This window comes from Cheilinus undulatus, linkage group 15, assembly GCF_018320785.1.
Source record: "Cheilinus undulatus linkage group 15, ASM1832078v1, whole genome shotgun sequence".
Lineage (NCBI taxonomy): Eukaryota > Metazoa > Chordata > Actinopteri > Labriformes > Labridae > Cheilinus > Cheilinus undulatus.
The window spans coordinates 33,854,460-33,877,688 of NC_054879.1; the positions used below are offsets into that span (position 1 = coordinate 33,854,460).

General features: G+C 41.3%; 2 protein-coding genes across 8 annotated transcripts in view; both read left to right on the top strand.

The window, feature by feature from the left end:
- lmo7a (LIM domain 7a) overlaps positions 1-23,229 on the top strand; it is a 104,814-nt gene that overhangs the window by 49,986 nt on the left and 31,599 nt on the right. For 6 of the 7 annotated variants that reach the window (XM_041806588.1, XM_041806583.1, XM_041806581.1 and 3 more), the window contains exons 6-13: positions 3,907-3,937; positions 6,952-7,065; positions 8,033-8,246; positions 10,431-10,680; positions 18,190-18,219; positions 18,981-19,095; positions 21,318-21,454; positions 21,846-22,539. In XM_041806588.1, coding sequence (XP_041662522.1) covers positions 3,907-3,937; positions 6,952-7,065; positions 8,033-8,246; positions 10,431-10,680; positions 18,190-18,219; positions 18,981-19,095; positions 21,318-21,454; positions 21,846-22,539 — 1,585 coding nt within the window. The remainder of the gene's footprint in view (positions 1-3,906; positions 3,938-6,951; positions 7,066-8,032; positions 8,247-10,430; positions 10,681-18,189; positions 18,220-18,980; positions 19,096-21,317; positions 21,455-21,845; positions 22,540-23,229) is intronic. The other variant, XM_041806582.1, reaches the window with a different exon arrangement.
- LOC121522347 (LIM domain only protein 7-like) lies at positions 13,861-16,193 on the top strand. Its single transcript, XM_041806589.1, has one exon. The coding sequence runs from the start codon at positions 14,175-14,177 to the stop codon at positions 15,012-15,014; it is 840 nt and encodes a 279-aa protein (XP_041662523.1). The 5' UTR covers positions 13,861-14,174; the 3' UTR covers positions 15,015-16,193.

The following is a 23,229-nucleotide window of genomic DNA, read 5'->3' on the forward strand; positions in this document are numbered from 1 at the left end:
CAAAACTTTCTCCCAGTCCAAAGATATATTGTGATTTGATGTGACATTTTCAGAGACGCTGCTAAAACATGAAAAGAAGGTGCTTGAAAGTGTCATAAAGAGAAGTGCTTTTATGTATAAAAATGCCCTTGTAAGAGTTAAACATTAAGATGTATGTACACTGATGTGCCTGTGTAAAATTACAAGCAGCTGCATGCAGAGTTAGATATTTATATCGTAGTTTTATTGTGAATTTCCAAGTGAGCCAGAGTTGAAAAAAAAAAAAATCAGTGAGGTTATAAGATAATAAATGTTATTTTTTTACTTTTGGGGGCACTGGTTTGTCTCAGTAGTTGGATCAACCATCCATCCAGGTGTTCCCAGGCCAGATGAGATATAATCCTGAGTCCTGGGTCTCCTTCCAGTTAGAACCAGCCATAAGACCTCCACAGGAAAGTGGCCAGGAGGCATCAGATCAGATGCCTGAACCACCTCAACGGGCTCCTTTTAAGTCAAAGGAGCAGCGGCTCTTCACCCTGTCTCTAAGGCTGAGCTCAGCCACCCTCCTGACAAATCTCATTTCGACCACTTGAACCTGTGATCTTATTCTTTCAGTCATTACCCAAAGTTCATGACCATACATGAGGGTTTGAATGAAGACAGAACGGTAAATTAAGACATTTGCCTTCCGACTCAGCTCCCTCTTCACCACAGTGTCTGCAATACTGCCAATGCTGCACCAATTCACCAGTCGATCTCGCGGTCCATTCCACCCTCACTCATGAACAAGACCCAGAGACACTTGAACTCCATCACTTGGGCCAAAGACACCTTCCGTAGCAATCCACCATTTTCTGGCAGGAAGCCGTGGCCTCAGACTTGGAGGTGCTGGCTCTTAGCTTGTGTTCTTCATTTTATCATTACTTATTCATTTATTCATTTATTTGAATCCTTAGAAGACATAATAAGGGAAAACCCTTATTTTCACCTGTACTTGGGCAAAAAAAAACAGAGCAGATACAGAAACATAAAGAAAATACAAGTAGAAGAAGAAGGGAACAGAGATTTACTCTAGTCATCCCTTGAGGAGTTTGTACAATCTGTTATTGAACATGCTGCACAAACATCAGCTGAGATACATATACATGCACAAACATGAGCGTTTGGAAATTGACTAATGGAGAGATGCACTGGTTGCACCAGAAGATAACTCTTTCTTACCTCCTTGTGTCTGAAATATTTGTCTTTTTATGGAGTCAGCTGAAAAATAAGATCAGAAATATTTGGTTTCTATCTGTATATCTTTTGTCTGATTATATGACAAACTTTAATCTTACTAGTTGCTATAACTGTCAGCTACTTATTAAGATTTATTTTTGGCCTTTTAGTGCATTTATTCACAGAGGTTGCAGTGCATAGAGTCAAACAAAGATAAGAGAGAGGGGGTGAGACATGCAAGAAAGAGGCTGCAGGTCAGACTTGAACCCAGGCCGCCCAACCATATTGGGCACGGATAAACGATGAGGCCATCTGCACCCCAACAGCTACTTTTATAATAGAAAAATAATTCTCTCTAATTAAGTAATTCTCTCCCAGTGAAGTGAAGTATAAATGTAAAGTTAAAGTGCTCTGTAATTCAATAAGCATCACTTCCTCCTGTCCCCATCAGAGAGAGGAAATGCCTCTAGAAACTTGAGCATGTTGGTTTAAATGCCAGTCATTGGCTCAGGTATTAACTTTACACATGTAACACATTTTCAGCAGGTGCATCTGTTGTATCGCGTGTTTGGAAGGTGCTCTAAGATCCCCTGTAGCTCCTGTGTGGAGAGGCATGTGTGACTATTGTGTTACCACATGATAGCAGGAATGTGTAGCATGTGGAGCAGACGTGAAGCAGGCTGTATGTCTTCCTCTGTCACTGTTAATGGTTACTGTATGTTGCTGTTTATCTCTCATATGTTGGAGAGATAAACATAGAGATAAACTTTTAAAATGCATGTAAGAAGATTAGTCCGTCTGAAATCATACTGAATCAAACTCCTCAAAGTCAGACTGGGTAAAAGGGTTTCAGATTGATTTACTCTTGCATATATACACCTCTATCAGACCTAAACTGGACCAGGCGTTCACGGCATTCTCCACAGCCTCTGTGCTGGGCTTTGACCTAGAGGTTGAGCAGCTTAAATGTTGGGCATAGCAGAAGTCACAGATACTGTAAGACCATTAGCTAGGGGGATGACAGGCTTCATATTTGTACCAAAAGTAAAACACAGAGCATGTAAGAAATAAATGAATGGAGCTTTAAAGTTGCCGGTGCTGAAAAAACTGCAGATTTAATCAGGACTGGAATGATAAGTAGGTGTTTATCATGCATCATATTTACTAATAATAGCTGACAAGTGGATTTCTATTAAAAGATTGATCAAACATTATGCCATTCCTGGTTAAACTGTTGCAGTCTTGATCGTTTTGGGTTGATTTGATAGCAGTAGGGATTTAAAGACAAAAGATACCCTAAGAACCACAACATCTTTTTCTCCTTTGAATTTAATCATCTTTTGGGGGCAGGATGGGGAGCTATGGGGGGCCTGGTTTGGCTCCCAGGCTGCCACTTGTTGTCCTTACTGAGGAGTGTTTCTGGTCTAATCGGCTCTCAGCAGTATCGGTTACACTAGCAGTTTACTTCCTGTTGTTTCTAAATGCACTATTATGAGCTAACAAGGGAGAAAAGCAGTTAAAAAGTGGCGAAAAACCTTTCTGAGCTTACCTATGCCCTTATATTTGTCCAGCATGTTCTGAGCAGAGATTTATTTTAAAAAAGTAGGACAGTAGATAGAATCGGAAACAGGGATGAGAGAACTTGGGAGAGACATGCCGGACAGTGCCACAGGCCAGATTTGAACCTGGGCTGACCACATACATGGGGTGTACCTTAAACCACTAGGCCACCTGCACCCAAGTAGAGTGGCTGTCTGCAATAAAAAAATAAATTTGGTGAGTTTTCAGTGAAGCTGTTCTCATGCAGCATGCAACAATGGTGGCTGCATGCACTTGAGGTAATGACATTGTATGTCTCAGTGCTTTATACTGGTAAATAAGTCACTTTGGTATATAAGATGCAGCCGACAGCTGAAGGCGAGCATAACACCGCCTAGAGTTCAAAAGAGTTGGACTTTCTTTTGTCTATAACTATTTCTTGTACGCAATGACAAGGACAGTTGGCCTATTAAAGAGCATAATTAAGCTATAATTGTAGTTTCACTTCACTGTGCATGCAACAGTAAAGTCAGTTGATTGACCTTTAAATAGACACTACAGTCAGTGCAGGTGACAGGGACACAATGTACATAAGTAAAAGGTTAAACCAGGCATGCAGGTTGACACTGTGGGCTTTGTGTGGCTTCACAGCAGCAACACTGAGCTGACATTTTCCAGGAAAAGTGGTTTACTGACTGCCAGGTCAACTGTCAAACCCCAGAAATATGAGTGAAATTCTGTATGACCCCGGTAACACGCATGGGGCTTTATTGCCTGTTTCAACAGTAGACCCTTGTTTGGTATGCACATGTTTAATTAGAAGTTATTAGTTTTATCATTATTAGAAATCACACACAAAAAGGCCTTTTTATGCCCCTTTAATGTTTTTACAGCTGCTTCATTTTGTACTTAAGAGTTAAAACATGCACATAAACACATATAAGTCTTTATTTTATGGCTCAGACTGGGTTCTTTCTGAAATGTGTGTTTGTTTTTCTCCCAGCCTTTGTGTTGTTGTGTGAGAGTGAGCGAAGGCCTGGCAGTCGTCTGGATTGTGCTCTCTCTTTCCAGCTCTTTCACTGCCCAACGCACCAACAAGCATGCCCTCTGTTCTTTTATTGTCATTTTCCCTCTCACACATTCACCTCTGTTCTCTGCTCTTTCTCGCAGGGATCAAGAGACCAGCAGGAGGCTGAAAAATGTGAGTGGAAAATATTTTATCTGTGATCCTTGGCTTGAAATTCGACAAGAATAAATCATAATTTAGCTTCAGCTGCTGCTCTGTTCATGTGTCAGGGAAGAATAAAGGGGAACTCCACAGATTTAACACATCAAAGTTTGAGAACAGGTGTTGGCATTGGCCACTTTAATGGAAAAGTCTAAAAAAGCATATGTGGGTTTAGAGGGAAAGTCTGATTAATGCCTCAAGTGATGTCATTAGAGTCGGCATAGGTTTAGGATGAAATCCAAGAGTAAGAACATTTTACAAAATACAAAGAAGAGATCTCTGTAGCCAGGCTCTAGTGCCTTCTGGGACTAACACTGATGAAATATAGCTGCAAATACACACCCACACTCCAGCCAAATTCACAGTGCATTATTTGCATTGTGGGTAATGAAGGCAAGGAGGAAATATGGTCAAGAATTGTAAGTATGATTTTAGGTTTTTGCTGATGTTGAATTTTTGTAGTTCCTGTTTGTTGCAGTGTTAAGGGTATTAGCTGCTAATAGTTGAAAACACACCTTAATTTCCAACCATATTTGTAGTGTGTAAGTTGAATTGTGGGTAATGAAGGCATGTGGAGGAATGCATTCGAAAAAAAGATTTTTCATTTTTCTGTCCATTTTTGCCATGCTATCAGTTATAAGTTGGGTAATTCTGGTTTGATATCGGTGGAGTACTTCTGAAATTTTCAACCCTAAATAACCCTCTATGCTTTTTCATCATTAATAAGACATAAATAGGATCTTTGAATTATTGAGACGAAACTATTTAGTGTTTGATGGTTTCTTTCTTTAATGCTTCCATGGGATTATTAATTCTTTTTGGGGTATTTGAAAATTGAAAGATCAGGCAGCAAGGGTCTACAATGTTAAAGCCATCATGGATGTTGCATGTCAATGTCATGCCAGTATCTTTAACCCCTGGTACCTAACATGGGGGGGCACTGAAGATTTTGTGGGAATAAACTAAAAGAGTTTGCTCAGTCAGGAACACTCATCATACATTTAACCATTATATTGAAAAATGGATATACAGCTTTACTTGGCGGAGAAGGCTCTGCTCAGAAGATGCTCCGTGGGTTATTCAAGCAGCATGCTATGACTGTCTAGGGGGTGCATAGCTAGAAACCCCATGCATATTGTATACAATAAAATTAGTTCAAAAGCAATTAATCCATAGAAGCATGAATCTGAATATGAGGGTAGGCTATAAAGGAGGAGGCTGGGGTGGAGGAGGTTAAGCTTTGCCAACGGAAGCAGCGTCATGCATCAGCATTAATGCAAGCAGGGTTAGGGTTAGGGTTAGATGGGTGTATGACTACTGTGTCCTGTATGAACTAAAGCTAGCTTCATTTTTGTACATATGAGTGAAAATCATGATAACACACCTGGTGGATAATTTTATTCACAGGTAGTTTGGTAAAAAAAAAAAAAAAATGAATAGTATTCAGTCTGGCTTAACAAATAAAATAAAGCTGTCAAGATTAATCATTGTGATTAATTAAGAGCCACAATTAGTGCACTCATGGTTTTTAATCCTGTTTAATCTCAAGCTTTACTGTCCCTTTCAACACATTTAAGCCACATCAGTGTCTTCCTGCAGCCACAATGATGTAAAATAAGTCTACCATTGCTCCTTAATGTCTCATTTCACTTTTAAAAACTCACACAGAGCTCAGTTGCTCTGAAGTCAATTGGCAAAAAAAGTGCCATAGGTGTGCATAAGGTTTAAAAATGTGCATTATGCTCCAGCAGTAGGTTAACTAACCTTATACAATCTTTATTGTCCACCACTGAAAATAGCTGAAGGTCTTTGGCAATATATTCACTGATATGTCTTGTGATCTGTTTATCCCTCGCTGTGTTGTGGGGAAGTGGGATTACGAACGCTTCGTTAAGATTCTTTTGCTCCTCGCATCTTCATGAATAGGGATGAGTATCAAAACATCGACAGTATATCGACACAGTACTGGTGCTAACAAGTCAGTTCCTATTAGTTTAAGACAGTCTAAAAGTTACACACAAAACAGTTTTAAATACAAAAAAGTGGAATTTTACAATTGGATAAAATGATGTGATTGATTACATTACAGAAATTATAAGATCAGTCGCATTTGAGAATTTATATCTTTTGACAGCCCTAATAAAAACCATTAAAGTTCATCTTAGTTTTTGACAACTTGCACTCAGCTTTATGTTTGGTCAGGGTTCTTCAGTGATCAGCTTTTTGTTGATACAAATAGGGGGGCTTCAAAGAAAAAGAGTTGGGAACCACTGTCTTAAACTTAGGAACACTCCCTGCAATGCTGGGTAGTTTATTTTTGTATCTTCAAAATCAGTAAGTAAGGGATAATGTGTGAAAAGAGAAGATGTTGGGGGCCACCGTCTTCCCCCAAATCACCCACCCCGAATATGCAAATATATTTCACTGTCTTGCCTTTACATTTAAAAGCAACCCTTACCCTTGAGTTACGTATGACAAACATAGGTCTGAAATGCTCTTGTTAAAAAATGTTTATCCCATAAATGGTTGTCACTCAGATTGGTCATCTTAAAAGTAAAAGCATAGATTTTTGTCCTCAGCCCCCTTATGTTATTCATCCATGTTTTGTAAATCAAATTCAACTGCTGCAGTTAAATTTATCTTACCAGAGTGAAATCAGCATCCTTTCATGCCAACTTTAAATGTAATAGAAGGCCAAATGTCTCTGGTGTAGCTGTGATTGTTCGCTGTAGTACTGCCCGTTTACCTGTGCAGCCTAATAATGCACACCCAAACAACAACAGAGTGTTCTGGATGAGCCTGGAAACAAGAGCAGGGCAGCAGCTGATAGCACCTTGTGTTTGTGTAGAGCTGCAGCTACAACAACAATCACCTGCTGTAGCATCACACAGAACATTCAATAGTGAGGGGAAAAGTGTCACTGTAATTGGTTGTAATCTGTCCTTTGGTTGTAAATAATCAGCTGGATTTTTTTTTCCTCTTTCCAGGTATTGATCACTATTTTCTGGCTGGGTAGAAGAGCTCAGAGTGACCGATTCTATGATGGACCTTACCTGAATTTTAAAGCATTTGAGGGATTATTGGGCACAGCGCTATACAAGGTAAACTCTAGGTTGTAAAACAATCCCATTGTGCACTCTTGGTTGTTTTAGCTGTACTTTCATGAAACAATAGCTTAATTTTCTAGTAGAAACCACCAATAAAATCCTCTTTAAAGCTGCAGCCTAGAATTTTTCTGTATCCTTCCTGGTATTCAGACTATGTTGGGAAGAATGGCCGTTAAAGGCTGTAGAGGCCTCAGATTGCTGTCTGCTAAAACCAAAGCTGCGTTAAGTCGTAAACGAACCTGATCCCTTAACTCAGCTATTTTAATCTTGTTTGCAGCGAGTTCGCGTAGCTTGCACGTAAAAATAATAACAGCTTCTTTTCCTCCCCCTGCTCATGCTAGTGTTGAATTTGGCACCTTGCTTTCACATAGATTTATAGGTGGTTGTGTGCAGAGCTGCTATAATTCATCAGACTACAGGGATTTTCTATAAAAAGCAGTTGGTTTCAGTGCTTCTTGTACATTTAGCCACGATAATCCAAGTTCAGAGACGCAGGGTTAGGGTGGGATTTGGTTTGTGGGCTTGTATTGTCTGGTAGAGTTTAGCAGATTAAAGATCTGAAAAACATTTTCTTTTTTAAGTGGTTGACAAGTTTTGACAAGTGGCAATGCTGCTTAGAGTGCTTACTTTAAAAAAAAAAGTGTTTTTGCATGCAGTAAACATAGTCATTAAGAGTTCAGGGAACGCAGCCGTTTTTGTTTTGACAAAAATGTCAGCAAATAGAAAACAACGAGGTTATTCCAGTGTAAATTCAGCTTTATCCATACCCTCCTTATAGACAGTATAGGAGTGTATGTTCACAATGACTGATTCTGCAAGAAATGAGAGGCAAGGCTACGCAGAGTTCACGCTCTACCTGGGAGATCTCTTGTGCACCACACACAGCGGAGCTAAATATTGTAATTGGCACCCTATTATCTGACCATGTGTGTTTTTGTGTGTTTTTGTGTGTGCATGAAAGGCTCTGCAGGAATCATCTAGTCAGAAAGGCAGCAACGTTCGTGACAGTGGTTTTGGAGATAGCTGGTACTCAGAGAGAGAGGAACTCCAACATCTGAGAGGAGGAGGAGGAGGAGGCGGACACAGGAGAGACGACTCCCTGGACAGCTTGGACTCTTTGGGCTCCAGACCTCACAGTATCTCATCTGACACCACTCTCAAAGGCAGCAGCGAGGGTAGGAGACGTTATGCTGTTCACATCCTAACACAAAAGACACATTCAAAGACACAGAATTAGGCACAACTTGGTAGCATTTTATTTCAGTGGGCCCTAATTACCCACAAAATTAATCTTAATAAGTATAATTATCTAGTAAGGCACCAGTCAAACAAAACTGGTGTAACTTAATACATAAATCACACAAATTTCATAATGTATGTCTTGCCTTTCATTTGGTGGCAGGGTGTCAAAATGAAGTAACAAAATCTGTGTTATATTCCGGCCCAGTAGGTATCGGGTGTGTTGGTATTGGTACCATGTCAGTACCAATTTTTGATATTCATGCCTAGTAAAAGGTGACTTTTTACCAAGTAATGACTCAGAAATATGGTATATAAAGGAAGTATTAACCTAGTAATAATGTATTAATTATCAAGTAATTCCTTGTATTATTGTGATATTTCTCTGGTTATAAGGACGTATTTACCCTCACCCTCTAACCCTTACCTTAACCCTAAACTTTGTAAAATTTTGGCAGTTCCCTGGTAATAAGGTGGCATTTCCCTTAACATGAACCCCTAATTCTAACCTTAACCCTTGAAATATTGTGGTTCTTCTTATAGGTATTTACCCCAACCCTCTTACCCTAACCCATGGATTATTGAGGCAATTCTCTGGTTATTAGATGGCCTTTTACCCTAACCCTCTAACCCTTAGCCTAAACCTAGTCCTTGTAATATTGTGGTTATTCTCTAGTTATTAGGTGGTGTTAGACCCTAACCCTCTAACCCTTAGCTTAAACCTTACCCTTGTACTATTGTGGCAATTCTTCAGTTATTAGGTGGTATTTTACCCTAACCCTCTAACCCTTAGCCTAAACCTAAACCTTCATAATATTTTGGCAGTTCTCTAGTTACTAGGTGTTATTTCACCCTAACTCTCTAACCCCTAGCCTAAACCTAACCCTCATAATATTTTGGCAATTCTCTAGTTATTAGATGGTATTTTACCCTAACCCTCTAACCCTAACCCTAGTAATGTTGTGGCAATTCTCCTGCAAATAGGTGGGATTTTACCCTATCCCTAACCTCCTGACCCATACAATAATCCTTACCCTAACCCTCATAATATTGTGGCAGTTCTCTGGTAATTAGCAGGCATTTTACCAAGTTATTTCTTAGAAATAAGATGATAATCCTTTGTATAAGTTGCTTGATAATTCCCAGGTAATTTCTTTACTTTGGGCCACTAAATTTAAGCATGTCCTTCTTAAATAATTTTCTACTAATTTCTAGATTTATGGGTAGGGGATCAGGGTTTAAGATTAGGTTGAAATGCCACCTAATTACTGGAGAATCACCCCAATAACACAAGGAATTACTTGATAATTACTATAATATTGTATGGTAAATGCTTACTTTAAATGACCACATTTCCAAGTTAAACTTTGATGAAACAGCAAACTTATTACAAGATAATTACCACCTTATCTCTGAGAAAAAAATGAGAAAAAGTGCTGATGGTTACCACTTATTACTATAAAATTACTAGGTAAAGGCCCACTAAAATAAAGTGCTCCCTCAAAATTTTAACTTTTCCAAAGAAGACTTCTTGGTGCATCACTCTAAGCTTATTTTTGGGATATTATGAGATGCAGTGGTCATCTTCTTTCATAACATTGTTCATGCTTTTGTCATACTGTTTTTTCATACTGTTTTTACATAAAAGTTGTCATCAAGTTCTTCTGTCTAGAACTTCAAATATTTGCAAAGAGGGAAAATATGCTTTTTCAGAGCCAGAAAGTTGGCTCCTATTTGTGAAAACAAACATCTATCGCCATCTAGTGGTGTGTTTTTGAAGATTAATATTTTCTGTGAAAATTCACATAAGTCCCCAAGGACGCAGATATAATAAATCAACGCTGAAGCTCTGCTATGTTCTTCTTTGAAGACAAAAATATGCTTTGAGAAAGGGGAAGAGCTGGTCAGTATCCCCCCTATAAGAGACACAGTGAGACATTCCTACGCCGTCCACACCGCCTTGTAAATGAGGAGGCCTGTGTTCCCCACCCTGCACCCCTCTGTTACTCCTCCAGAGTCAATACACAACACACTCCCCTCACTCCTTCCTCTATTCTCACCTCGTTTGTCTGTTTTTGCTGCTTCATCACCTGCTTTTTCCCACTCTGTTTGTGCTCCAGGTTGTTGCAGTGACACTGAGGTGGACTCTGTCTTCAAGATGGCTGAAAACAGGGACGGTGTCAGTTACCGCCGGTCGGTATCCATCACACCAAAGGCCAGCGCACCGTTTAACCAGTTCCTGCCCACTAAAGACAAACAGTCAGGCTACGTGCCGGCACCACTGAGGAAGAAACGGGCTGAAAGAAATGAGGACAATCGGCGCAGCTGGACCAGCCCTTCATACGCAGAGGAGGAGGGAACTCTAACCAGGTACTGTCAGAAATCCCACAGCAGTAGAAACTTTGATGGGGCTGTTTCTCTTTTAAGCTATCAATAAAATGTTATAACTCATTTTATATTTCAAAAGCAATAAACAGTAGTTTATTTTAGCACAAGTTCATCGTTTGTGCTTCATCTACATGGGGTTTAAATTGTTTCCTCTCATCACTGTTGGTCTTTGTGGTGTTTTGTGGTCTGCAAATGGTCGATGGTGTTGTGTTTCATTTTGCCTCCCTGTGGGATGACGACCCCAGTGAAACAAGGCTCTCCCCTGACTGGTATGACAACAGTCAAGTATCCCAGACTGCCTTGCCTTCAACTCATCTTCAGTGGGCGTACGAGTATGAAAGCGGCAGTGACTCGGACACAGATCGACCAGACCCTGATCTCGTTCTGGACGACCTGGCCAGCAGGCGCTTCCACAGCCCCTCCCCTGCCCCTCCCACCAACTTCGCCGTGCCCATCAGTCCCGTGGCAGGGGGTTCGGCATCTGGAGGTAAAGGAGGCCCATGGCCGAAGGTCACTATGACGCCGAGTGTTACCCCTCAACAGAATGTGACCTTCCTCAGGTCAGAGAACTTGAAGCGTCTGTGTGACTTTGATGTGCCTGCCTGATGAAAGCCAGCGCTTCTCTTACCCTCAGTTTGCATGGTTACAGTAAACCATGAGCGACGTCTTTGGTCATCCTTTACTGCCTCTAACAGAGTTTGAAAGTCCTCAGTTTGTTGGTTTCTGTTTGAGTTGTTTGAGTTCAGCTTCAGCACTTCATTTTTTGCTCTTTTTAAAGCTTGGAGGAGTGATTTGAGTCGGCCACACGCCTCCTCAAATCATATTTCCCCTCCTTTTCATTTCAGTTTGAGCTTGCATTGGTTTGCTAACCCTTGCGTCATCTAACTTGAGGTTTTTAGTGCTCGAGGAATATGCGTGACTGCCGTGCTGTACAACTTGCAGAGAGATTCTTTTGACACATGTGATTGGCTGTCTCTTTCGAGCAGCAGCAACAGTGGGGAAAAGCCGCCCCAGAAGCACGGCTCAGTGAGGGTGGACCACCGCAGAGCTGTGTCTTCGGACAGCCTGTTCAAAGAGATATATGACGACTCTGAGGATGAAGAAGATGACGTGGGCTACGCCGACCCCGTCCATGATGATCTCTACGCACGCAAGATGGGCGTCAAACAGCAGCCTGCCACCATCGCGTCTCATGACAAGTTCTTACCAAAGTTCTGGACGCCTGAAGAAGACGTTCACATACAGAAGATCAAACTGGGCTCTCAGAGGAGACCTTGGTACAAGAAGATGCAAGGCTTCAGGTGTGTGGGGGAAGCAAAATCCAGAATTATATGGAATATATCACACATACACATAGTTTCAAACACTGTAGAGTTCGTCTTAAAGACGTGCAATACTACTCTGTATTAGGGCTGTCGAGATTAATCCATTTAATTGCAATGAACTAAGATCCAAAAAAAATAAATTTATTTTCTTAATCAAGATTAATCCCGTTCTTTATTGTCCCTTTTAACACGCTTTGATTAAGCCACGTCAGTGTTTCTCTGTGGCCACAGTGATGTAAAATTAGTCCACAACTGCTCCTTAATGTCTCATTTCACTTTAAAGCACTCAGACAGCTCTGTGGAAAAGTCAAAAGTCATCCGCACAATGTGTTGTCAACTTTTTACTGTCCCCAAGTTCCTTTTTCCATCCTTAAGTTCATGTCAAAGTCTTCAAGCTACCTATAAAAGCTGGTCCACATTAAACAGGAAGCCAATAACCCTTGGTTTAAAGCCCAGTTTGGACCAGATATTCACGATGAGATGAGCTGAAACTCGCAACGGCTTTTGACAGGCCGTTCTGAACACTCTCCTGCAACAGAGGGAGATGATGCATCTTTTTCATAGTTATGACTCTGACAGTCACTCAGTATAACAGATTTATTTTTTACGCAACAGCGCAATAAATCTGTTTCTACAAGAGGGGCAGTTTTGCACCTGTTATTCTTTTTTCTTATCATGATAATGTGTAACATCATGATTCCGTCATGATTGTAGCGTGGCAGCAAAATGTCACAGCACATATAAACATGAAAATGCTCTGCAAGTTGAGTCTTGTTGTAACTACAATGCAGTACTGTGCAGAACTTTTAGGCATGTTTAGGCCAAAAATTGAGGCTGAAGTAAGGTGTAGATGTGGCGAGTAAGCCACCGGAGCAGGAAGGAGAATTGACAGTTGTGCTTTGGATGTCCTTGCATATTACCAGGGGCATGGGAAAATAATCTGTTGAAAAAATAATAAACCTTTAGGGCACAGTAAGGGTTGAATGTGGTGAGTAAGCACAGCCTAGGGTACCATCTTTGCAGGTAGAAGGGTTGCCACAAGTCCTCGGTCATGCTGTGGATGTCCCAATGGCCTGACTACTGCCAGCGGTCTCCAGGTGAATTACCAGCTGAGAACCACAGGTTTCTAGCATTTCAAACAAGATTTACCTGCAGCCCGCTGCCTGCAACTTGACCAACTGAATTGCAGGCAACATCATCAGATGTCTTGATTCAAGCCGTCGCATGTGACTTTCCAAAAGGTTCTCATCTTGTCCTGAATTAATAGTCTGAATTAGGTTTAAGACAGTAATCCTAAATAATACAAAACAGTTTTAAAAGCAAATACAGTAATCTTTTAAAGTAAGATAATAAAGGATGTCATTAATGCCAATTAAGTGGAGATTTAATCATTTGACAGCCCAACTTTCCTATAAATCCTTGCTTCTTACACAACCATTCCTTACCTTTCTACCACACACATTGGATTTTGCCAACTTTAAATCATATTTGCATGCAAAATCTCAGAATCAAAACTTGGATTTCTCTGATTGACTGCATTTCCTGCATCGATTCCTACCACTTACTTTTTCCTCTCCTCCTTTCATCTTTCCATCTTCTGTCCTCTTTCCGCCCTTCTGTCCTTGGCTGTAGCTATAAGAAGTCGGGCTCTTCGTCAGACGATTCAGACGTTGACATCAGTCCTTGGCTCTCCTCTGCCCCCTCTCCCTCCGGCACTTCTCCCTCTCACTCCCACACAAACGAGGCCTCAACTCACACCACCCTCGTTGTGGGGAAAAGGTCGATACAAGTGCATGATTGTGACGATGAAGGAATGTTTTAAAGATTTGGGGATTTTAGAGGAGGAATATAATTGGTTCCTGTTGGGGATGAGTTTCTGATGCGCTGCTTTCTAATGTACTAATGATGAAAAAACACCTGAAGGTTGCTGTAACATCTTTTATAAAGCAGTCTGCGTCACTGACCTTAAAGGAAATAGGCTGTGTCTCAGCATTGTACTATTTTTGTTCCAGCCTATTCTTAGCTTTTATAGCTTGCGTATTTATTTTGTAGCCAGGTCTTTATAAATTTCAGATTTGATCAACATCTGTTTGAATCAAATATCGCTTCTTTGCCTGCTTGAAGTATCTCTTCCTCCTTTTCTTCACCTGCATGCACTCATCACCTTTCTGTCCTTTTCTCTCCTTCTGCCCACCCTGCAGTCCTCACATCCAAGCACACTCTTCCCCACAGCTCCCAAAGATACAGCCCCCTCTCTTACAGACCCCTCCTCTGGAGTTCCCTCCAGTTGACCCCAGCTCGGGTCCCAGACTGGTCAAATGCGAGAGGTGGCCCCTTTTTGGGCGCCAAGACCCTCGAGAGCCCCCAGATCCCCTTGATTATGAGAGTATTATCCCAGATTTGGAGAATGACGACATGTTTGCCAGGAGGACTTTAGCCTTCCAGTCCAACACAGACTTGGCAATGATGAAGACTCAGCTCACCGCCTACCGCCTGCGCTACACGTCTGAGCCACAGCTCAACATCATCACGCAGAGCCACGCCAATGTCAGCACGGAGGAGAGTGAATTCCCTGACATTGAGCAGGACGATGTGGTTTACAGAAAGGAGAAAACACAGCAAGAGCAGAGACCGCTCTCTGGAGCGCCAGATAACTACACCCCAATGCCCATCCCAGAACCGTGGGCGCTGCCTGCCGATCTTAAAGCCCGCCTCCTGTGCCCGCCATGTCCTCTGACCAAAGAGGCGGGAGGAAGTCAACAGATTGAGACAGAGACACGTCCAAAAACAGATGATATGCTCATCCGAAAACTTGGGGTTTGTTCTGATCAGAGCTCACTGAGAAGCTCATCGACCAATCAGATGAAGCCTTCAGTGCCTTCTTCCTGTAGCGAAGGCGACCTGCAGAGATGGCAGGCAATCAGGGAGGCCAGTCAGCTAAGATACAGGAAGAAGCTGTTAGTGGAGAGACTGGCTGCTCTGAAGTCATAAACACAGATTGTTCCTGTTAGTTTCTCCACATGTTGTGGCTTTTTCTTTATTTTAAAAGCAGATTTTATTGTTTTAGTCTTTAAATATTGTCTGATGGTGAGGTGGTCTAAATGCATGTTATTCCAAGCTGGAAATGAATGATATAGAGACTATCACAGTCACATGTGGGAGTTTTATCTGGTTATGTTCTTCTTCATAGAAACTTAAAAGTACTAAAATAGAAAAGGCCTCATTCACCAACCACTCTTGAGAAGAAATTTGTTCTTACAACCCTCTTATGCAGCTTCTAAGATTCTGACATTTACCAAAATTTCCTATCTGTTAGCCTAGAGCAAAATCTAACACCTCTAGAGCGCACTCTTACAGACATTTGAGTGCTGATATGAGAGGATAAAATGTTTAATTTTGCACTCATCAGTCTCATCTCAAATGTGCTAGATTAACAATGACACAATAAAATTGTTTTTCTTGTTTTCTTCTAATGATATCTTCCTCCTTCTCCTCACTCCTGTTCACCTTCTGTGTTTGCACGCTGCCCTGCAGTCTCATGCCCTTATATGGGCATAAAAGAGGTGTTTCTCTTTACTTATTAAGAGAAATTTGCTCATGCTCACGGCATTCATCAATTAAAGAGCACAGGTGCAACCAATATAGCAGTTCAAGAAATTCCCAGTTTGGTTTCACTTAGAAACTTTCTTAAGAACAAATTTAAGGAAATTCTCAGGAAAATACTGGTGAATGAGTCCCAAAGGATACAACTTAAGGAGCAGCAAGTGCTCCAAATTTATTTTGTTTTGAATTAAAAGGGATCATTTATCCTGTCAGGTAAAATAAAGAAATGTCTTTGAAGAATAAAAGGTTTATTAGGGTTTTCTGCATGATTGAAATGTTGTTGATTGTACTCTAGCAACACAAGGACTGGTTTTGCCAAGTTAACAGATAGACTGTACATTCAAACCTCTGGTTTCATAATTTTAGGTGTGATTTTTTTTTTTTTTTTGCACAAAACAAAACACACAGCACACACCTCCTACAGTATTTGCCAAATATATGGTTCATCAAGAGCACTGTTCACCCGACATATGTCTTGCATTTTATCCTTGATTTTGTTTTTCTATTGGATCCGTTTGCCTGTGAATGGACAGAATAATCAAGCTTAATAAAGAAAATGAGACTCCATGACCTTGTGCTGGAATACATTCAACTGGCCATTTGCTCACCTCACATTACACCTTCACTTACACAAACCTGACCACAGTACAATGTTGTTTTCCTCAGCACAGGGAACTTCACACTGACATGTAAAGCTCAGAGTGCAGCAGCATGTGAGTGTGGAAAGATTCAAGCATTAGTAATGTCCAAACATAGCGTCCTGACAGTGCAAAGCAGGGTAATTACATGTACTGTTGTGTGATGAACCGACATGAAAGTCTTTAGAAATTCCCCACGGCTCTGAAAGAAGATGCAACTCCATAGTTACCCAGAACACAAATCTGTACTGCTGTGTTTGCACATGAGCAGACGCACACAAGCACGCACAAAGCAACCATTTAACCTGAGTCAATGCCATCTGGATTTACTTCCATTCCATATGTACAGCCGTGTTTCCACTGACATCATGTTAAAGTCTCTAGAAAGGCTGTATTGTTTAGAGGAAGATGCATGTCTTCACACCTCCCCAGTTAAATGTCAACAGAAGGAAAACTGATACTAAAAGCCTTCTATAGACCCACCTTAAAGGATAATTTTGGTGTTTTTTGAACATTTTACCCTGTTTCTACATAAACTTGGCTCTAAATGACATAAAGATACAAAAAGTGAACATTGCTCCTGGTTTTATCTTCAATCAGAAGCCAAAATACAGGCTGTTATGGTTTCAAAATGACTGTTTGGGGCTAGATTATAATTTTTTCTCCAGTAACAGGCTCCACTTGTTATTCTAGGTGTCTGAAACATTATAGAGAAAGCACGCACACAGAGATGTGCCATTTTAACGTAGAATACAATAACGTATCATAGGGATGCACAATATCTTTGGCAGGATATTAGTATTGGCAGATGTAAGCTCAAAAAGTGACTGACTAATCCTACAACAATATAAATCACAGAGCAGTTCATCTCAGTAAAGTTTGTTGTTAGCTGGTGTGATAGTCTTCATTGTAAGTTAACAGCCAGCTACATGCTGTGTTTTTGTTCATTGTGAGGTAAATTCCCCAAATCCATCAGCCATGGTGGCCTATGGGTCATTAAACGTATCCTAACAAAGAGATCTGTGCCAGAAAACAGTACATTTAATCCCCAACTTCTGTCTCTGCTCAGGCACAGAGCCAGACAGCTACCCTCTAACCAGAGTTCATGGTAAGGTCAGTGGAAGGCAAGTAGCATGAGTACTTGTCTATTTTTCATTTGAACCAGACACCACAGGAACAAACGTCCTTTAAAGACTTTAAAGCCTTTAAAGAGCCCCATTCAAAGCCACCAAGCACTTTTGGAAAAGTAAAAAGCATTTTAGCCTGGTCAAATATGAGAGTTGCTGGTCAACAGTTGCTTGGATTCTTAAGTGTGTTTGTGGTGTTGTTTGACTTAAATTTTGTACAGAGTTACCTCAGATCCTTCAGAATAGGATAGAGTACATGCAAGGTACTTAGGCGAGGCAACTGTAGATCACTCTTTTTTGAGTAAGGAAAAAAATACTGCTTTTGTCAATAGAGTCTGGTGGCTCTAAAAAAACTTCTGTTCTGTGGTTTAAAAAAGATTATTTCTTCATAGAATTCTCTACTTTCAGAGTGATTTTCCTATAATGTTATGACAAACTGTAAAAAAATAAGTTGAGACCATCCACATCAAAAAACAACTTGTTTAGCAGCCATTACTGCCTATTTTCAAGCTGCTGGCTGAATTGATCTTTTTTGGCTTTTTAAAACTTTTTGTATCTGTGTTTTCTCCTTTAGAGCTTAAGATAAGTCAAAAATATGGTCTGAAATACTGGAATTTCCCCTTAAAGTCACAACTAGCGTTTTTTTGGGTTTACTTTATATACATGTGAACTTGACCCAGTCTAAGATCCACTAATTGGCCTCAAGCTCTTGATCAGACACTTCCAGACTCTCTGCCAAAGGCCTCATTTGCAGAAAAAGTGACTTTGTCGTGTGTGTGGTTTTCTCCGGTTTCCCAGACAGCTCCAAACGCAAGACAGTATCGATGGGTGAGTTGATATGGGCTCCCAGGAATGTGGCACGTTTGCATTCGCTCTGGCCTCTTACAGTCGCACCTCGCTGACCCCCTCCCTTCCTTTGCTTTTTTGTGCTGCTGTTCTCACTCTAGCTGCTAAATTGCTGACACACAACACTGTGTATTGTATGGCGCAGGGCCAAGTTCATGGTGGAGGGAGGGCCTGGGTCCATGGCTTCACATCACAAAGCTCTATTGACTGAGCAACAAAGTCAAAAGATGCATACTAAAGCATTACACTGGGTCATGTACCATTACTGTAGTGAGTCCCAGTGGTAGTTTTGATTGAGCACTGGCCTTGGCAACTTGTTAGCAATATAAGACAGGTGTAAATTTTAACAGGTAAGTGCAAACAAACAAGGCATTTTTCAAATGTATCTGTTTTAAGTGAGTTCTGCATGATAAGGAGGGCCGGTTTACTAACAGACTGAGCTTTCATCACCTAACTGTGGTTTGCTGTGTTTGGACACTAACTTGGTTGCAGTTTTAATGCCTAATCCCATTTATTTTCAGCATCAGTGGTTGCAAGGTGGTTTTTATTCTGACTTTCAAAATGTAAATGGTTTTTTCCTCTACTTTTCATTTGGCACAATGGTCAAAGTTTGTGGACACATGCTTGGAGTGGATACATTTTGTCTAACGTTTCATTTCCAGCTTGGGTAAAGCTTCTGCAAGCATCCCATAACTATGTGTCCTCATACCAGGGGCCTTTTTAGACTATTTTTCTTTCCACAGGAGTAAATCAACAAGTGATATCCTCACTGACACCACCGTCATCCGACAGGCTCGTTACGAGGAGCTGCAAAAGTATCGTGAGCAGATAAAGGAGAGTGAAGATAAGTGGCAGGATGTAAGTATATATATATTCTATATAAACAGTGCATTCAGAAAAGATTCAGAGCCACTACATTTTTTCTATTTTATTATGTTGCAGCCTGATGCTATCGTTTAAATTTATTTTCACACACAAATCTACACTCATAATAACAAAGTGAATCTAGAACTTTTTGCAAATTTGTAAAAATAACATCTGAAATATCACATTGACATAAGTATTCAAACCCTTTACTCTGTACTTAGTTGAAGCACCTTCAGCAGCAATTACAGCCTCAAGTCTTCTTGAATATGACAGGCTTTGTACACCAAGATTGGGGAATTTTCTGCCATTCTTTTTTGCAAATCCTCTCAACATCAGTCAGGTTGGATGGAGACCATCAGTGGACAACTATTTTTAGGTCGCTCCAAAGATGTTTGATAGAGTTAAAGTCAGGGCTGTGGCTGGGCCACTCAAGGATATTCACAGAGGTGTCCCTAAGCCACCTCTGTGTTGTCTTGGCTGTGTGCTTAGGGTCATTGTCCTGAGGGTCCTGAGCTTGGGTTTTTCATTGAGGATATTTCTTTACTTTGCTCCATTCAGCTTACTCTCTACCCTGACCACCAGTCTCCCGGTCCCTGCTGCTGAATAACACCCCCACAGCATGATGCTGCTGCCACCATGCTTCAATGATAGGATTGGGCAGGTGATGAGTGGTGCCTGGTTTCCTGTTGACATAATGTTTAGAATTGAGGCCAGACAGTTCAATCTTGGTTTCATCAGACCAGAGAATTTTGTTTCTTACAGTCTGAGAGTCCTTCAGGTGTTTTATTTGCAAAGCAGCAGGCTGTCATGTGTTCTGCACTTAGGAGAAGCTCCCATAGCCACTCTGCCATAAAGCCCAGATCAGTAATGGGTTGCAGTGATGGTTCACCTTCTGGAAGTTGGAGCTCAGTAAAAGTGACCATCAGGTCCTGGTCACCTCTCTTGCTAAGGCCTTTCTCCCTCGGATTGGTCAGTTGGTTGAGCTCTTAGAAGAGTCCTAATGGTATCATTCTTCTGACATTTCAGAATTATGGAGGTCACTGTTCTCTTGGGAATCTTCAGTGCAGCAGAATTTTTTGTAGCCTTCCCCAGATCTGTGCCTTGCAACAATCCAGTCTCTGAGCTCTGCAGGCAGTTCCTTTGACCTTTTGGCTTGGTTTTTGCTCTAATATGCATTGTGAACTGTGAAGCCTTCTATAGAGAGGTGGCCCTTTCCAGATCATGACCAGTCAATTCAATTTACCACAGGTGGAGTCCAGTCAAGGTGTAGAAACATCTCAGCAAAGATCAAGAGAAATGTGAGGCAGCTGAGCTAAATTTGGTTGCAAATTCTATATCACTTTGTCATTATAGGGTACTGAGTGTAAGTTTGTGACAATAAAATACATTTTTTTAATTGCAGACTGCAAAAATAACATAGTTGAAAGAGGTGAAGGGGGTCAGAATGCTCTGTTTGGCACTAAAATGTCTGAACACATAAAGAAATACTGAAGCAAAGAGTTAACACATGATCAATGGGCTCTGTGCTGCAGTCTGGAGAGCAGGTGTTGTGATGCAGTTTGTGTCCGAGGGGTGAAAAGAGAGCTCTTTCGATAGAAGCCAGAGATGGAGGCTGATTGGTGCAGCACTGCCCTCTGGCTATTGACTGTCCTCATTTCCAGATCACAATTTTTGAGGCTGGAAACACTGCAGCCTGTTAATACTAATAATATTATTGCTGCCAAATGGTGGTAAAATGTAGTATGGAATGATGTAAGACGGAGATTGTAGATTAGAAACAAGATTTGGTGTAAAATCCTCCAGGGAGCTCAGGTTATTTCTGGACAATAAATTGGGGTCATGCTTCACTTTCAAATAGATTTAATGCATTACAAATGCTCATCTTTAAGCAGCAAAATAAAGATGAATAAAAGTTATGCACATGCATTTGACTGATTGTAACTGTCTTATTGGTTTCGTGGAGTCTTGAGCAGCATTTGGGTCACACAGTCCCCAATACACAGGGGAGGTGAGCCGGGCGGAGTCTAAAGCACACAAATAGAACACCTTCACATGTAGCCCTTTTTTGTTTTTTTCCTCTCCTTCTCAACTTCACTCCCCTCAGATGTACAGTTAAGAATGCAACACAGCCAGTCTGTTTTACATTTAGTTTAAAACTTTCAAATAGTTTAAAAAAGGGTACATGAGCTTATGTGAGTGGACTTTTGCTGCAGGATCTGAGTAAATGGAAGAGCCGCCGCAAGAGTGTCAACTCTGATATCGTGAAGAAGAAAGAGGAGAGGGAGAAGATCGAGCAGATCACGCACGGTAGCAGAAGGTCCAAGACCTTCAAGGAGATGCAAGAGGAGAGGTAAGGAGTTCATGTTGCATTGTTTCCTATTTTATGATGATTTTGAAGCAACACAGACTGAAATCATTCTCTTGTTACACTTCTTTTAACTCTCGGATGGGGATCAGTTCCTAAGGTAAAAAAGTAATCGTGTGTATACGCTGCAGGATCATATGTGCAGGAGTGAATGAGGAGTCTTTCTCTAATTGTGCTGTCATTCAGTGTGAAAGTGTAATCTAATCATGGCTTACAACCTGCCTCCTTTTTGCCCCACCCTTCTCTTTTCAACCTGTGCTCCCCTTTTTTGTCCCTTTCATCTCACCAAATTGCTTCTCTCTTCAATGCTTGTCTTTACTGTCCACTTTTCCTATTTACCTCCATATCCTGCCCCTCTCCTCCTCTAACTCTGCAGAGAAGGTAGAAGAAGCAGCATTGGCAGCCGTCTCAAATCATCTCTCTCTTACCTGGACGACGACGAGGACGTGTTTGAGAAACCTGTCACTTCTCCTCGTTCCCGAACCCTTCCTGCTCGGAGCTACACTATTGACACTCCTTACTATTCCTCTGAGTCTTCTCTGAAGGAGGAAGAACCCCCTGCTGCTTCCCCAGCCACAGGCAGGGCCGCCTCCCCTCCCACCTCACGAGAAGTTGACATTGTGGACAGTCCCGCAGGCAGTGACGCCACCACCACCACTTCCACCACCACAATCACTTCCAGCATCACTCCTAGGTCACTGCGTCGCTCCCAGTCTCCAGAACCTGCACCCCCAAGAAGAAATCCATCCACAGGATACACCAGCACAGTAAAAACAGAGGAAACCACAACCGTTTTATCCTCGTCTAGCTCAGCGCCGAAGGTGCCTGAGCTAAGGCGCCCATTGTTGGTCACACAACCCGTAGTAGAGGCCCCTTCCTCTGGTTCTCTGTACAAACCACAACCACAGATCAGCTCAATGGAACCCAAGCCTCCTGCAGTGTCTCGGGTTTCCGCCTCCCTCCCCAGGAGCTACCAGAAATCGGATACCACACGTATAACCTCAGTTGTCACGCCGAGGCCCTTCGGGACTCAGTCATCCCGCATCACCTCACTTCCCCGAGCATATACAGTGAGTACAACATCATTTTAAGACTAATTACAAACCATCAGAGCAGAAAAAGAGGCTGACAGATATAACTATGCACGGCAGGAGGAGACCATGTTTGTTTGGCACTAAGAAATATTTGTTTTGTTTTATTCAGGTACAGTGTGTTTGTTTTGAGTACATTAGATATTCCCCAAGAGTCTGATCTGATTACTGTGTAAATAATGCATGAGGCTGGTGTTTTTATAATGCTAACTCAACAGGCAGACCTGCTATTTTCAGCCTCCCTTACATTCATTACTGTTACAGTAGATGCAGTACCTGTCAGTAGAAGTTTGTGAATTTTAACTTTAATCAGTTTCACACTTACTTTACAGTTTCACAACACAGTCACCACCCAGTTTCTTTGCATTCTGGGATTTAAAGTAGATATAGATATTTAAAATAATATCCTTTTTTATCAGGCACAGTATGTAGGAATTGAGTTTAGTGTGCTTTGGCACCCACTTGCATTTGTTGGCAAACAGATGCTGGTGAAGTTGGCAAGACATTGTGAGAAGCCAAAGAATGATGACGGGTTACAATTCAAAAATGTGAGTCAGCTGAGTCTACAGCCTTTTGTTTGCATGCGTAGTAAGATTGAGAATATTTAGATGGCACCATCATGTCTATAGGCCTTGGCTCATTGGCTACACTGAAAAAGGTAAAAGATGC